The sequence below is a fragment of the Pieris rapae genome, chromosome 16 (genome assembly GCF_905147795.1).
Source record: "Pieris rapae chromosome 16, ilPieRapa1.1, whole genome shotgun sequence".
NCBI lineage: Eukaryota > Metazoa > Arthropoda > Insecta > Lepidoptera > Pieridae > Pieris > Pieris rapae.
In genome coordinates this window covers 8304347-8322929 of record NC_059524.1, presented here as the reverse complement: position 1 = coordinate 8322929, position 18583 = coordinate 8304347, and the positions used below count along the sequence as shown (strand labels likewise).

Below are 18583 nucleotides of genomic sequence, written 5' to 3'. Positions count from 1 at the left end.
GTTTTTTGGAAATTAAATTAATACTAATATTTTTCGATCTTACCGATAGAATAATAAAAAAGTATGAACTATATTTATTTAAAGAAAAAAATCATGAGTGTGATATGTAATTCTGGTGATATATATATATATATATACAAGAATATCTCGTTTAAAGATATAAGATAAGATTTAACATGAGCTAGTGACCAATAACACTACTTACAGTCTCTATTAAAGTAAAGACACACTTTCATTTAAAAGTTTAATTTATGAAGTCATAATTTCCATCCCAAAACTAAATTAACGAATATTCAAAATGAAATTACCAAAGTACTGTTCCAGTATAATTTTATCTAAAAAGTGTTGTGCAAAATCCGAAATACCAGACAAACCGGATGACGTATCTGACTAAATCTTGGCATAATCTCCACATCACCTCAAAAAGTTACTACTCCAACTGTTCTTTCTAAACTGTGATCAAGGCATTAGGTTGCTAAATAACTGCAGTAACACGAATCTTAAAGCAAAATGACCAATTAAACTGTGCGGGATCGCTTTTCTACGCGACGTTACAAGTAAATTGTTGTCATACGAAGTTTTAATGTAAAATCTTCGCGAATGTACTTGAATAAAATATATCCCATAGACTTGAAGTGTGGAGGGACGAATGTACTGTTCGTCCAACGTAAAAGATCTTTATTTTAAATTATTAGCTATTTATTAATTAAAATAACTTGAGGCTTACCAAATATTTAAAGAAGTTATTACATAAGAAAGGTATTATGATACAGAGTATCTGACTGATAGACTTTAATTTATTTTATAAAAGTTAAGTTTATTAATAATGTTAAGTACATTCTCCCTTTCGTAATGTGAAACTAAAGCAAATTACCAATTAAATAATGTATCTTGCAAGAATAGAAATGTATTAATTATGGTGGAGCATGCCCTCTCTGCGCACTGCTGTGCCAAACTAAGGTCCTTAATGTAATAAATTATAACGTGGCACGTGTGAAATATAAGCATAAGGAATGAAATAAAGATTTGAGTTTGAGTAATTCCAGGTCAGTCCTCTCCATTCAGTCTTTTACCTCTCCTTTCTTTGTACCTCGAATCAGCTGCATTCATTTGTTTTTTCTTAACTTTTAAATAAAACAATTAAGTTGATACAATGTTGTATAATTCACCATTTATTTCCGTTGCAACAATCATTTAAATACACCTAAATTGACGTTTACCAGTTTAGATACATATAAAATATTTAGTGAAATTATCCGAATTATCATATACCCAGCCTTTGAAATCGGATACTTTCACCAAATTAGATAAAAGTTATAAATCGTAACAATTTTTATATACAATAGCATCGTTTAGAACGACATTTATAGGTTTCTAATAAAATAAAGAAGCGTTTTTTGCTTAAAATGTACAGAGTTTAAAGTTAGAACATAAGTTGAATATTTTCTACTGTATTTTGAGTTGATTGACATAAACATTTTGGTACTAATGAGAGTTCAAAGATTACATTTTTTAAATCTGTTCCGCAAGCCATGTTTCAATTGCATTAACTAAATCGTTAACAGAAAAATTTGGCACATCATTGGCACTTTTACGATTCACAATCGTGGCACGATTCAATAGATCTCTTCTCGTCTACTTCGTTGATCTCCTCGCTGTCTCTTCCCAGTCTTATGAAGTGGTCACGCGCTCTGTTCTTCCTTTGAGGGTACCCACTGACGTAGAGCTCAGAACTCTGCTCGTAGTTTGGCTTTTCCTCCACATTTCTTCCCAATCGAATAAACTTTGGGTCACGTCCAAGACGGATAAAGTTCGGGCTTCTCTTCTCATTCTCGTAGTCATTTTCGTAAGTCCTCAGAAGTGTGATCAAGTCATCAGTGGTGAAAGTCAAGGGTTGGGATCTGCCGAAACGTAGGAAACTGTTACCGCGGCGCGTTGGTCGTTGGAATTGCTCCCGGATTTCGGCTGCTGACGGCTCAGGTGGATAGGAGCGACCAAACCTGAAGAAATATATATAATTTTAAAACTGAAAAAATTTATATATAATATGAGGCAAATGAGAAAGCTTATCTGATGCTAAGTAATAACACTGCCCATAGACACATACACGGCTTGAAAGCTCGCAAATTAGTATTCGCTCCTTTAAGAATTGGTACGCACATTTCTTAAAAGACGCTAAATCTAATTATTTCAGAAATATCTCAGTGGCAAGTTCCACAAAGTAGTGATGCGCAAAAAATTATGATATATGTTCCTTATTCATATGAACGTTATTTTGCATTAGCTACTATTTATTTCTGATTACAATATTATAAAAGTTATTGCTTGTACTTGGAGTAAAAGATTTGAACGATTTTAAAGAATTTGACAGGATTTTGCGATTTTCTTGTATTTTCTTCCCAGTCGTTCTGGAAATAAGACAGAGTGGACCATAGCCAAGTTTTAATTAGCTAATTTATTTTAAAGCTACAGAAACTTCGTCATTAACGCCCTAATCCAATACGGAGTTTGGAGTTTGACTTTTATAAAATATTTTGTAATACATATTAGCTGCCTAAAAACGCACTTTCTTAGTCCGTGAGAAGCCGTCGAGAACCTTGGTCCGTGGGGTTCTAGAGTTATAAGGATTTTTAAGGAAATAGCACAAAGAGTAGACGACATCACAGAAGACCGAAGAACTAGCAGCTACCTCGAACAAAGAATTAGTCTAGCTTTTCAAAGGGGGAAAGCTGCCAGTATCTTCGGAACCTTGCCTAAAGGGTCTCCTTTTAATAATATAGTATAGTTATTATATTTTAAGGTTAGTTTATGTTTTAGTAGTGTAAAGGAAATTATAAAATTAGAATTAACATTATTGATAAAATACCTAAGGCTAAAGTCGAGTTTAATTATATATCACAAACTATATATACCTTATCATACTCCGATCGACGGCGCTTCTTCTCCGTGCTTCCAGATCTGGGGAACGCCTCACCGGGTTTGCAACCACTTCAGCCATGAGGCACAGAAGCACTACAGCAGCAGCGTGCTTGGTGTTTGTCATTTTTAATCTGTGTAGAATATAGAAAATATATTTAAAAAAAAATAAAAAAAATATGAAAACGTATACGCCTTAAATAGTTTTAGCGATAACACTCCAGTTTTTACGGATACGCTTGTGTACCACGTAAACGCTGGATTGAAATCGAGTGTATTGCCGGCCTTTTAAGAGCGTACCAATTCTTAAAAGGCCGGCAACGCACTCGCGAGCCCTCTGGCATTGAGGGTGTCCATGGCCGGCGGTATCACTTAACATCAGGTGAGCCTCCTGCCCGTTTGCCCCCTGTTCTATAAAAAAAAAAAAAAAAAAAATCGTGATAGCTATTGGCAGTTACAGAGTATCAATGCAGGGCGTGATTGAATGACAGCCTGAAGGACTATGCGTATGGTACTTATACTATTGATTTCTCTAGATACCAAATTATTTTCTGAGAAAACTAACATTTGGATTCTCGCTTCTCAGTATCTCTCTCAATCTTTTTCACTTGCTTGCTACCTACTCCCGCTTCATGGCTATTTGCTTGATGCTACGTTCGCCCTTTCTCACTCTCTCAATCACTCCCTCCCTTTTCTTCAACAAAAACGCTGCACATCTTCGTGACGCTATAATATTATTATTGTGTTTCATCCGTTAAAAAATACCCTCATGTGCATAGAGAAGTTTCACTTCAAAAATATAAATTAAACTACGAAAAACAGTACTAAAAGTGATTTCAAACTAAAATCGCTCTAACATCACAAAACAGTCAGTCGTAAAATAAATACTATTTGTGTCGTGATTGAAATGCTGACCTCTCACCAAGGATACCGAAACAGACTTTGAGGCGCCAATGTTAAAACCATTAAAGTATGAAATGCAACAAAGTTTTCCATTTCCTGTAACATTTAACCATATTCAATAGGAGGAGGTTATAGTTAATTGCTAGAATTCAGTTTCATAAAATAATGCTTACTTATTTAAAGAAAACGCTTTTTTAAGGGATTGAAGTTATGTATTATTGTAAACTTATAATTATTTAAAGATAATCTTAAATTTATCCGACGTTTCGCGTGCTTTACAGCGTGCGTGATACTTTTTGACATTCAACACCTTTTGTCTTCAGTCACCGTGACCACGCACGCTGTACAGCACGCGAAACGTCGGATAAATTTAAGATTATGTTTAAATAAGTAATCCGTTAAAAAAGTGTTTTCTTTAAATGTGTAAAAGTTATGTTAATAAAAGACAATACTATTGCTTACTTATAAAAACTCAAACGGATTGACGGGTTTGATTATAATAGCATTTTTTGCGAATCATCTTCCCACACAACAACGAGAGAACTAATTTTCAGATAAATAATAGATATTTTGTTAATTCTTTTTAAATGTAAAAAAAATTATATACTCAAAATAAAAACGTACAAAAAAACAAACGAACCAGTGATGCTACATACTTTTTAGGTCCCAGCCTCAGAGTATCTGTTTTATGATCATTTGTCAATCTAATAGGCATTTTTCATCCTGTGCCTGACATACGCCATCGATTTTGGGTCTAAGACATGTAGGTTTCCTCACGATGTTTTCCTTTACCGTTCGAGCGAATGTTAAATGCGCACATAGAAAGAAAGTCCATTAGTGGACAGTCGGGGATCGATCCTACGACCTCAGGGATGAGAGTCACAGGCTGAAGCCACAACGCTAGGCCAACTCCACTTGCTGATTAAGTTTGTTTATAGTAAATTATTCTGAGATTCAATTAAAAATCTAAATTCCTAATCAGAGTTCTTCATTTCACTATGAACTTCGGCAAAGGTCCTTAAATGTAGCCTTTTATCCTCCCATCTAGTAGCGTTATAAAATGTGTTTTCTGACGAATTTGTCAACAAAAGCGTCATAAAATTGTAACGTTTATGGTGGATAATATGGCAAAAACGAAATGGCTACTTAATGGTCATTGTTTGGTTGAGTCCTTGAGATGCGATTTTTTTGACTTGACAACGTCTTATAATTCTATGAACTCGGAACTCGGTGCTAAGTGGACTTAAAAGACTATAATATAGAAAGTACCTAGGGCAGGAAGGAGAAGAGGGCAACTCAAACGTGGATAGAAGAAATAGAGGCGGTAGCAGGAAGCGAATGGAGAAAGAAAGCCATATAGTCAGTTGGAAAAAGTTTGGGAAGCCTTTATAGACCAGGTTAGAAGATTTTCTATAGTATTATATATATTTATTACCATTGGAAAGTAGAGATTATAACGAACTTTTTGAAAAAAGCTTATATTATGATGGGTGAATTTTCGATTGAAAATTTGGGTGCTTTTTCGATATTAATTCAATATAAGGTAAAAAATAAATATTTCAAATCAAATAAATTATTTAGCGTATTTAGGACATTAGGTATAGGTAAGTTTTCATCAAATTTCGTGGTTTTTTTTTGTAAAAGATAAAAATAAAAAACCAAAAACTTGGTTTTTTGAATTTTTCACATAAATTTTGTGGTTATGTGAAAAAAGTATAAATACAAAAGTTTCAGATGTTTTTATTATTAAATAAATAAATTATCTACAACTTTGACTTTTTTTCATATGACTTTTAGTTTTTATATATTATTACCTTATTATATATTACATTTAGTATATTATTATATTAAAATAGAATTCCTTACCAATTTATATCAGCCGAGCTCAGTCTCTAAATGTAATTAAAAATCTCCTTTTTGATAATTTTTTTTCTGCCTCGTTAATAGCTACTACTTATAAATATTAATTGTGATTAAATTAACCTTTGGCTTTATACATACTATTATTTGTAATTTTTCTTTGTTTTATTTTATTTAATTTTAGTTATAGTTGCATCTATTTCTCTATCTTTTTATTAATTAATTATGCATTTCTTGTACCTTACTCTCAGTAGGTGTTTCTTTTTTTTATTGTTCCATATTAAGGTTGCCTGGAATAAATCGCTTGTTAGCGATAAGGCCGCCCGTTGCTTATAACGTATGTTACCTACTCACTTTTTGGTTTTTTATATGTATAATTATGTATATTATGGCATTTAAATATAAATAAAAAATGAAAATAAATAAATTTCCATGCATCAACTCTTTACATTAAATCAATTAATATAAACGGATTTTCTGTATCGTTAATGTCGTTAAATTGGGAGATAAAGCTTTCCGATAATTCAATTGCTTTTTTATAACGCTTCAAATAATAGATTATAAGGGTGATAATATATTGCAGTTCTTTGAAACTAAGCCATGTTTATACTAAAGTACAAACAATCATAAAAATGCTAGAGCTTAGACTGTGAATTGGAGTTTCTTGCTTCTTTACCTGAATGTGGAAAGTGCGTAATGAGGAATAATAGGGAACGGAGAAAGTCTTTTAGGGAGACAAAGGATAATTTATTTGGATGGTTTAACACTAGGTGGTAGCTTTGCGAAAGGATTGCTCTTTCACGAATTTTGTAATGTCATTCATTGTGCTAAGACGCTGTCCAAATAAACGTATTTTGATTGACTATTTATATCTATATAATCACGAATTTATGTTATAAAAACAAAAACAGAATACTGTTAATTTATTTTGCTGGTTATTTCTTTTGGTTCGTTGGTTATTTTGTCAAATAATCGAAGTTAAACTTTGGTCATACTAAAAATCCCTTAACCTACGTATAAGCATTATAAAGTGTTGGCTTCATAGTGCGATTCTCAACCCTGAGGTCGTCAGTTCGGTCCCCGGCTGTGCACTAATGAAATTTATATCTATGTGCGTAATTAACATTTACTCGAACGGTGATGGAAAACAACGTGAGGAAACCGGCTTGCCATAGACCTAAATAGACGACCGCGTGTCAGACATAGAAATAAAACAGATATAGAAATCTGAGGCCCAGAACTAAAAAGATTTTAGCGCCAGTGAGTCTTTTTACTGACGTGTAGGGAAGGTTGGGTGATTGGAAATTTAAGATGAATTGTTTTTCATCGGAAATCGAACATAGAAGAAAGCTTAAAGTAAAAACTTTTAATAAATTCAAGTGCAAATTAGTAGTTATTAAAAAAAATAAAGATAAGAGTATTTTTGTAAGTTTGTGATGAATAAATTCAAATACTACACTGATTTCACTAGCATAGGCTATATTTATATTCAAAATATTTCATTTATTTGTTTAGCGAATTTATTAAGAGTTCGCTATATTACTCTCCCTAAACGAAACCAGTATACACTTAATGAAATAAATGACTTAAACGACGAAAGCGGCTAAAGTCAGTTATAGTTGTGGTTCATAAATAATATTCTTAAGTCCAAAAAAGCAAAAGCAAATCATTCCTTGCTTAATGTTGGCCATAATTCGTTTTAAAGCATAATTTTTCACGAAGATCTCTAAAGTGTTCAACAAGAACTTTAACTTGGTCCTTCGCCAAAAAAATAATACATTGAATGTTTTAATTATTTATTAAGTGATTCAGTAAAAGTCAGAAGTTAGGGAATAAAATTTAGACGTGCCTCGACTTGTTAGCGGCTTGTTATAGATTTTTCTGTTATGAATTTTATGATACATTACTCGTAGTTTGAAAATTATTTATTATGTTCCAGATTTTGTGGGATTCTTTGCTATATCGTCACAATTAGCATTTATTTTCCTTAATATCGAATAATCAATAATGCGTGTTCATTTTTATTATTTACAAATAAATGTATTATACCTTTATTGTTTTGTTAAGAATGCATTCACAATAAAACATTCAGATTGGAACATCGGGTATGTTTCCAATATATGGGTCTGGGCATCCACCATCAGCCTTTTAAATTAAGAAACCTTTCATACTATATATGCAATACTAGGCTAAAGAGAGTGCCTGTAATTGAACAAACTATCACGCTTAAAGTCTAAAACTTATACTAAGAAAACCTGAAATATTTCATCTTGGAATTTGGTTTATATATTACGCGCCATATAAATGAGAAAACAATTAGCCAAGATGCATAGTTAAACTTCTATTATTAACCAATACTCCAGCAAAATTAGGAGGAAAGACTTTTATTTGTATTTATACGTTTTATAATACTTTAATTAAATACAGAGGCGTATCAGCAATGTCTGGCTGCTTCCGCGATCGTACAATACAATCGTACAACCGCATTGTCACCATATAACAATAGAAGCATTAATAATTTAAATCTACGCTTTTGAGAATATATCTATATGTGATTATTTGAAGTCCTTCACATCAGACGTCTAACAGGCCTTGTTTAGTCAAAAGATTTTTTTTTGCAAATTGATTTGGGGATAATTAATAAGTAGTAAGAATGTGAATATATGTATGATATATTATTATTTTACTAAAAAAAATCATTATATCGGATCAGAGTGATCGGCGTAAAGCACGTCGGGTGCCGAACACTCACAATCATATTTTATTAATTCCAGTAAATTAATAAATTAAATTAAAAGCAATAATTTGTCCTCTATCAGCAGGAGGCATGGTGAAATAGGCGCATGCACATAGCATTGCATCCTAGAGCTAGGGATTGCAACGGTTAAAAAAATGAGCGGGATCCGGTTCCGAGTGGGCGACACTAATGTGTTTAATATAGCCAAGTCCAAACAATAATTTCTGAGGTTCGACACAAAACACAGTGATTATCGTGTGATCTAAAAAATCTATAAAACGGGTCTTTGGCTCAGTGAACGTCATACTTATTGTACCTACCCTAAATACAAGATCCCCGCCAGTTGTTTGAAGTCCATATAAAAAATAGACGAATCTAAATACGTTATTCACATTTCGGATTAATATTATTTATGATACAGTCCTCAGTATAATCTTCAAGATGAAAGGAGGGTTTAATTCCGCGCTGTAAAGCTAACCGGATCCCTGTGTCAGTCAAACATGAGTTTACAGGATATACGTTGTGAAATGATATATACTAACATAAAAATAAAATAATAAATCAGTGGCGCACAACCCTTGTAGTTCTGGGCTTCAGATATCTGATTATGTTTCATAAATTTTCAATCCTATAAGGATCTACTTCTTCCTGCGTCTTCTAGTGTCTGATACAAGCCGACGACTTTTTGGGTCTAAGCGAAGTTCAAGAATTACGTCACGCAATTTTTGGAGATTCTTGACATCCCTGCCCCTTCTTTACATTATACTTGAACGCCGAAGGCAAGTCGGTCTACTCACAATGTTTTTCTTCACCGATCGAGCAAATGTTATGTGCGCCCATAAAAGTCCATTGGTGCATAGTACAAACATACTGTTTAAAAAAATATTAACATAAATATAATATTTTTATTTAAGTTAAAATAATTTAATGACACTGATTTGATACGATTTTCAATATAATTTTAGTTTTAAATTCTTTTTGAAATATATTTTTATGTCTAAGCGATTAATTAAAAAGCTTTTCGTAATACAATGCAGAACTAGAAAATATTATTTTAATAGCTCTTTTGGACTATTAAGACTGAAAAGCCGAGCAAAATTGCTACCTAATTGATGCTTACTATGAAAGTGCGTTGCGGAAAAATAGTGAAAATAGAAAATGCAAAGCGAATTTAAAAAACGTGCTATTTATTTTAAGTCGATTACTTATATATGATTTTTTTATTAAATATCACTACTGCATCTCTCAGATAGATTTCTGGTGAAAACTTTTTGATATATTTTTTATGATATTATGATTTGCATTGGATTGTACGTAAATGGAATCTTGGATAATATAATTTTATTTTATTCAAGATAGTATATTTATGTTTTATTATGTATTAGGAGGCAAACAGGCTCTATTTAAGTGATACCGCCGCCCCAATGAAACCTATTCGTATAAAAATTATGTTTATTTTAATGGTCAATTTCAACTGAAAATCAATATAGTAATATTATTAGAACAGACTTAACCGACTTAAATAACTTTTGAGTTAATGTTGCTTATAATAAAAATCTAGTATCAAAAACAAAACCAACAAAAAACATATAAATGTGATGATTAAAACGTAAAAAAAATTACTAGATTATTTTTTTCAAAATGTGATATTTTTTCCTGATCTTACACTAAAGCAGATAAAATGTGTATGCAGTGCACTTAGTATGGTGACATTTCTCCAATATAACAATGATATTTATGATTCCGCGATGTCTTTCTGCAAAGCCAAAGATGGAACCGGAGACTTGCACAACAGAATGCAAAAAAAATATTGCTCTTATAGTCTGATTACGTATTTGTTAACACTTCGGTGTAGGAATATATAATACAATTGACATAATTAAGTGATAAGGCCGCCAGTTGCCGGCCTTATCTTCTTCCAGGCAACCACTGTGAGAATTTTTTTTATATAAGTTAAGCAAGTTGTTGTTTTGCGTTGATCCCGCGAGAATGTATATATATATGTAAGTGCAAGGTCCTATTTGACCATGCCTCCTGCTAATAGAGGACAAATCATTCTTTTTAATTTATTTTATTATAATTGATTAACTGGACTTAATAAATGATTTTGATTGATTTTTTATTACATCGCATTCGAAGTGCAAAAAACATAAGACAATCTCCTTTTTCGACATACCTACTGCTGATAGAGGGGTCTCTTTTTACTTATCTTGTAAAATTAAACAGTTCGTGCCAAATCTTTCCTCCCTTCTACGCCCTTAATTTAAAAACTTGCCAATAGTAAATTAAATCTAGTTTTTTTACTTTCATGAGAGCAAATGACTTGAGTAACGCTGAGCCGCCGAATTCTTTGTGACCGCTTTATGGAAAGGCGAGCTATTGGATAACGATATACACTTAAAAATAAAGCCTTTAATGGTCTTAAACGGGAGGTTTTACGAACGTTTGAAATGCTTTCACTCAATACGCCTTCAAAACGTTATTTAATAATCTTCTATGTCAATTATTGTGCGTTTTATTTAATTATATTAGAGTATGGCTAAATTTAGTACCACGAAACAATGTGATATATCTCTATTTGAAACCATCTCAATTGTCAGATTTAATTAAGTATGAAAAATCCATAACTGGAACTCAATTAATAATAATAATAAGTCTCATGAGGGCCTTATGCCCATATATACTAAATTAATACAGCATCAAAACACAACATTACTATAAACATTGATAACTTTGTAATCCAATCCGAAAATAAATATCATAAGTTTTGTGTCGTTAAATATATTATTATTATAAGGATTATTAATTTTAATTATTACATATGTTGATTATTATTATAACATGTAAGATACGAATAATGTATACACAGTGTATGTTTTGACGTAAAAAATATTATCATTATAATGATAAGTCAATAGACCCCTCTCAATATGGCGTACTTTAATAAAAATGTCTTTGATAAACATTTGGAAAAACACTCATTATTTTAAATTAATTGAGGCAAACTCTATTATAATAATTAATTTGCTCCAATATTCACCTAATGTTGGTCACGTTAGGCAAACATCTATTTTGTGATTACGGAAGCTGTTTACCAGGCTAACATCAGTCTAGGAGAGGTCAACAATGAGTTTCAAAGGCTAAATGATGCACTTAATAGACATTGCTAATCAATCACATGCAAATTTTTGTTTTAACAGGTTTTTTGTTTAGTGAGCTTTTTTATGCTAGTTTTATTAATAAAAATATTTTTATTGATACTAACGTTTAATTATTCGATTGATATTATTATAATTTATCGAGAGACAGAGCGTTCAGAGGCGTTGTTCGGATTAATACCAGCAGCCAAGTTTCATCATCGGACGTCGAGGCAGAATACGAAATTCTAGCCGTATCACCTCGACGTCCGCCGTTCCACAACTGAGCGTTTTTCTAGGCAGTTTTTGCCGCGCACCACCACTTTGTGGAACCAGCTGCCAACTTAAGCATTTCCGAACCAATTTGACTTAGGATTCTTCAAGAAAAGATCGTACCAATTCTTAAAAGGCCGGCAATGCACACGCAAGCCCTCTGGTATTGAGTGTGTCCATGGGCGGCGGTATCACTTAACATCAGGTGAGCCTCCTGCTCGTTTATCCCTTGTTCTATTAAATAAAAATAAATAAAAAATATCTGTCTAGATTTTCCAATATAGCCTATATCCTGACTTTTTTCTTCACCCAACAAGTGACAAAGATATTTTTTAAATAAATAACAATTTACTTTGACATTATATTTTGAATGAATCACGGCTGTACAGCTACAGTTTTTTGTTACTGACCATTTAACTCTCGCTTGGGGAAAACATCGAGAGATATTGACAACGTGTGTTATGTGCAAAAGGCCGGTTAGATAATAGGGAAAATGAAGAAAAAATAAGGGAAACAGATACAGATCTGAGGCCTTACCCTTGTAGTGTAAATTATTAACAATTCATTTATTGTGAAGGTATTAAACAAATTAACTTTTACACTGTAATGGTCGTTAAATACCAAATAGCATAAACTTAGAGCTAATTTAAATTCTTTTGTTTTTTCAGGCAACGAATTAAACTTGCGACTTTTTTCAAACATTTCAACAAGTTCAAAGAGAATTATTAAAAGAAACCTTTTCAGTTGTATCATTGCTTTATAATTTCATCAGAGATTAAAGTTATAGTGTCATAGCACTCATATTACGCATTGTTAAACTCAAAGCGATAAAGAAAATAACAATTAACAACAGTTCAATGTAATAATGAAACATTGTTAGTTAGCTGTCTGGGGCTCCATTAAGATTAAATTAACTATTTTTTTATGTTAAAAAATATTTAGTTATCAGTTTAATCTATTATGGTAATGTCAAAAACCCTTCTTCATATACCAATATTTATGTAATATGAATTGTGTTACATAAGAACCGAAAATGGTACGTCTTGTTGTATCTTTTTAGATACTCGCGTCGGACAGATCTCTAAATATCCAAATGACTGGACCATATCTGAAGATATGAACGAATGAATAATTCAATTGGAAGACTTCCAAACTTGATTGTATAGCTAAAATATATGTACAATGTTACAGACAAATCATATCAGCAACACAAGAGGAAACGGAAATATATGTTCTACTTTTTTTTGTTTATATTGACATATAAGATGACTTTATTTATATCGTGTTTGTATGTTTCGAAACTATTACAAATAAGGGGGTCTTCCCTGAGAGGTACGACCTCTAACAATTCAAAATTCGAGCGTACTCCTCCCTTAAAGGCCAACAACACACCCACTAAATCTATGGGCTGCGATGACAGCCTTTTTGGGCGTCCCGCAGGCTCGTTTCCTATTATATAAAGATAATAAAATAACTCTCCCAAGTAAAGATTTGTTGATCTTATCGTCAATTTCTTACTTTTGTATTTGTTGAAAACGTTGTATTTTCTACGTAGAAAATTTCAGGTCACTAAATGTTAGTTGTTTAATAAAAGTTGTGTTATAGTTTTTACCTCATTTTAAGGTTTAAAAGGTTGGTTTGGGAATTATCTGTTATAAAAATTATTTATTACTTTCTATGTTTTATTCTGCTACATAAAGAACAATAGATATTTGTACATTCATTAAATTTTATCTATTTCTGTGCCGTCAAGGAAAATCGGATACTCCAGAGACAATTTCAAATAAGTAAATTTCTGTCAGGACAAAATTGAATAAAGTTTAAATAAGACGTATCATTACTTCAGGCTTTGTTTTCAATTAAAAGAAAGACAGTTGAATGTTTATAGTTGAAAGACTTTTGATTGGAGACGGGTTAAGATCTAAGGCTGTTTATTATAAAAAAATATAAACAATATACTTTATTTAATTTCAGTTAAGTTATCACAATTTAGATGATTTCTTTAAGTAAATTACTTTGTATATTTAAGTTAAGGATTTAGAAAGATTTCTTGTGAAATATATTTTTATAAACCAGGTACAGTTACTGTGATAAAGCTACGATGTTGAATGTTTTTTGTTGAAATTATAGATTTTATAAATATTATTTTCTTATTATATAACACTTCGTAAAATTAATTATGATTTTAGCTCAATAGTTGTAAGGTTTAGGATACCTAAGAGTTTTTTAGTTACTAAACTGATTAAAGAAGGAAGATCCTATTAGCTACTCACCGTCCTCACAACACTCGCGCACAAACTTTTGAAAGCGCGTAGCACGTCTACGGCGTAGCGGTGGATCTACGTTATTGCATACCGAAGAGCCATCCCGTAGCTTTTATGCGAACGGATGTGACGTCACTTGGAGCATTGTCAAGACTATGGGACGTGGGTTGTGGCTCGATTTATGGTGTTATAGAATACTCCTTGTTCTTAATAACAGTGTTTAGACGGTATAAGTCAAGTTTAGGGAGCTACTGGACAACAATTAACATTAATTTGATATCTAATCTTAGATTACTCTTGGATATTGGAAAATTACTATCTTATGTTACTATATTCCTAATAAGTAGGATGTCTTTGTGAGTTTTTTTTAATTCAATTATCAGTAACTTTTGCTTTAGGCTTTATAACATAAATTATTAAAGGTTTTTTATATAACTATTTTTTAAATTTATGATTGTATCTACACCATTTATATCTCTAGATTGTATCTCTAGTTACCTCTGGTGATATTTGATTTGATCTAACACTTTGTTTAACACTTCTTCTTCTCAATTTTTCAAGGTATTGATATATCACCAAAGTGTTGGGAATAGATATCAAATTTGGATTCTTAATTCAATAAGATCGTGTTTTTGTTCCAAACGCATTTTTAAGTTAAACATATAAAAATGTACACTGTTGACAAAACTTAATCGATTTGTGAAAACCGCGTGAAAATCCATTGAATATTTGATAGAATTAAGCTTATATAAAAAATAAAATTGAGCTTGTTCTGAATATCAAAAATAAAATATTTTACATCCATAGTTTAAATTAAGTTGATTTAATAAAGACAAACACATGTATAAATTTATTATGTTATTAATGAAGAGGTAACATTAATAAATTCAGCCTTAAAAGAGCAATAGTACAATAAAAAACATGATTTTGAAAAATCTAATTTATTTGCTTTCTTCAATTCACGCTTGGAAAGGAGTTACTTAACATAAAAATGGTTTTTAGTTATTAAGGAAAAAAATACTGTAGATATAGCTAAAACTTAACACATAGAAGGTTCGACTAATAATTAACACAACTTACGACTAATTTGTTTAATCCATTCAAAGTTGTATTGTGTAAATTATAATTAGCCTAAATATAGACATTTGTTACGTTGGACTTTCATCATTCCCATAATCATTCATAACACGTGTCGTTTATAACATCAGCACAATATTAAATGTATTGATTGAATGACTTGCTGAGATCTAAAATAATATAGCGCAACTTCAAGCTTAAACTAAATCACCTTTCTACAATTTTAATCACATTTTTGTATAAATTTCGTCAGTTTGGGGTTTTTGGAGGCCAAGAGACAGTGTTGACTTTTTGTAATCTGCCCCACTTTAGCCTTTCAATTTTTTTTATGCCCCCAATAGTGGGGGTTACATAGGTAACAGACATATTTTTAATATTCAAATATTGAATTGTTCACTAAGAAACAATTTAAAGGTTTCGGAAACAAAAAAGTCACATTGCAACCCAGAGGGGCCTGGACCCAAAAATGAGAATAACGTCATCAGAATAACTCTCGGATAACTAACTGTTCTCAGACCGCAAGAGAAAGCTCGCTGAACAGTGCAGTGTCCTGATGAGGAACCGTAACTAAAGCATATTTTGAGACAAAACCAATACATATCATAGAAAAAAAGGATATTGTTAAATTCTATGACGCTATACCGTAGTGCTGTCGAAGATTATATTATAATCCACATAATATTGAATAATTAAACCAAATTCTAATAAGTTTTTTTTTATGTTAGCCCAAAAATTTGCGGCCCACCTAATAGTTTAAGTTGCCGCTTATATTAAACACCATTCATATTACGTAATAAATATTTTAGTTCAGTTAGATTTAGTTTAGTTAGTCTGACATCGTATGTTCGAACTCCGGCGAAAGGACAAGTGGAGATCGACAGAACAAAGCCTGTAAGGATATGAGAAGTTAGAAGTTGTACCCAAAAATTGAAAAACATAAAACAGTTTATTTATTTTTATACAGCGAAACATAATCAGGATTCTTTTCTAAGACAATTCAACAGCGTGTGTCTTCTAACCTATAAAAATATGAGTTAAACCTTTTTTCGTTTTTGAATACAAATACAACATTCTGTCAATGTGTTTTTTCATTTATCATAGCTTTATATTTCATAATCCATATGCCTTACCAAATAAGCTACGAAAGTCCTCGATCTATGAAGCTTAATTTTTTGCTGATCATATTCATGAAATATATATATTTTATTTATAAACATAGACAAATTACTTCTTATTAAAGCAGCGTTTATTAAGCACATTAATGTTCTGAGACAAATATGTTGCAATTTTAACTAGTGCACACATATGTGTACAGTATTGTATATATTTTTATACAATGACGAACGTCTCGTTATGCAACTGGAAATCTGATAAGCATCACCTCTGTAAATAAAGTATGAAAGCCTTCGACTACGAGGAAACTTTCACAGTATCAAATAGCTTATTTATTTGTCATGGTATTTCTTATTTTAAAGTTCTAGTACAAACTAATTACCCCCGCGAATTTTATTTCCCCCTGATTTGATTACTTATCTTACCTTTTCAGCTACATAAGATCTTGCTATGTGGGTAGCGTAGACACTGTTCGCTTTAAAAACAACAGTTTTTTAGGTTTATCCTTGCATTGTTTAATAGAAAAAAAATAAATGAAACAGCTATGTAGGGTTCAATACAATTATAATTGCAGCATTTAAATACTAACATTAATTTTTATGGATTTTATGCAAAATTAAGGCATTATATTTAAATATATACTTTCGTTTTCCCTTTTCTATTTCCACGATCTTTAATTCGACGGATGACGTATCTTGTCTACGTAAACTAGTTAACCACAGGTTATAGTGGCTAGATGCGTAGGAGGTTCATTCATAGAAATCTACGTTTTTGGACGCACTCCAAGACGTATAGACGTCTTGTCCCATTTTAAGACCCCAACGAAATTTGGCATTAAGATAAATGGTTGTTGCAGAGGTTGATACTTATTTTTAATATTCACAGCTTATATTATAATATAAACTTTAAGATTAAGTGTACCCGATCATATAATTCTTCTTTCATAATCCTTATCTTGGTACAAACTTGCGAGCCTTCTGGTAATGTGAGTGTCCATTGGCAGTATCACTTAACATCAGGTGAGCCACCTGCACGTTTCCCCCCCACCGTTTCACCCCCTGTTCTATAAAAAAATGTAAAAAAAAATACACTTACTCGTAATTTAAAATCTATAAAATGAGGAATATGCGAGCCTCGATTTAATCCATTCTATCTCCAAACGCGTCTTTTCGCAAAAATAAGCGTATTGAATGGATTTAAAAGATGACGTTAAAACGCACACACACGTACACATCCTCACACCTTACACATACTAACACACACCTCAACCAAGATCTTAGTACATTATGTTTTAGTAGCAATTTTTATCTTTAAGAAGCTTTGAATTGTTTTTTTTTTGAAGCTTCATTTTATATTTAAAAAAAATAAAAATTTCTTTATTTTGTCCCAAAACAAATACCACATTCCATTGAAAATTTCATAGCAATCGTTCCATTAATCACTGTTAGAGGTGGTGGCTTTGTTTTGTGACGCATGAATTATATACAGAAAATAAATTAAATTAACTGAAGGAAATTAGTATTTAACTCTAGTAGTTAATTTCGTTTTCAAGTTTTATAATATTGCAAAGAATGTCAACGCTTCGGGGAACGGAATATTCGTGAACACTTTGTGTTCTATCGTCACATATTTTCTGTATTTTTAAATAAATAAATATGTATTTTTTTGTCTTACATATTATAAAAATTATATATGAAACACCTCTGTACCAGGGAACTCGTTAAACTAAATTTTTAACCCTGCTTGCGGTGTGACGCCGCGCGGCGGCGCATCGCGTCGTGTGGCATGGTATAGTAATTTGTATGTAGGATGACGTTGCGACACCGCACCCTAACCGCATCGTGTGGTCGCGCTCTTATGTTTTTACTGCATTAGCTGAATTCCAAGCTGAATCTGTTATTGTTTCATCGGTCCTCCGAACTTAAAACTTCCGGTTGATGTCTGGAAATGTATAAGTCCCGAAAAACCAGGATAGGCTACCCTGTAGCGGCAGAGCCCGTGTACCAGGGTTCCTACAAAATATGTTTTTGCACATAGTGGAGGATGACAATACGTGCTATTAAACCAATTTGTGTACTCCACATACATTTCTGTATTTTTTAATATGTTGTATAATATATGCAGTCCGTTAAAGTAAAGATAAATAAAAATGTTCAATTATGTACATACTTTAACTTTTATACGTTGAAATTTTATTTTTTACAACAAAATTAACATTTAAATTAACTTACTATCTTCTATTAGGAATTTTATGTTGAGTGCATTTCGTTATTGTCTGGACAAGATAAAAATAATGCAAACAT

The 18583-nt window shown here is 31.8% G+C and overlaps 1 protein-coding gene across 1 annotated transcript; it reads right to left on the bottom strand.

The window, feature by feature from the left end:
• Positions 1-1145: 1145 nt before the first annotated feature.
• On the bottom strand, positions 1146-14170 carry LOC110994048 (FMRFamide-related peptides-like). Its single transcript, XM_022260531.2, has 3 exons — positions 14100-14170; positions 2913-3050; positions 1146-2000 (listed from the first exon to the last, which is right to left on the bottom strand). The coding sequence occupies exons 2-3, from the start codon at positions 3041-3043 to the stop codon at positions 1592-1594; spliced, it is 540 nt and encodes a 179-aa protein (XP_022116223.1). The 5' UTR covers positions 3044-3050; positions 14100-14170; the 3' UTR covers positions 1146-1591.
• Positions 14171-18583: the final 4413 nt, after the last annotated feature.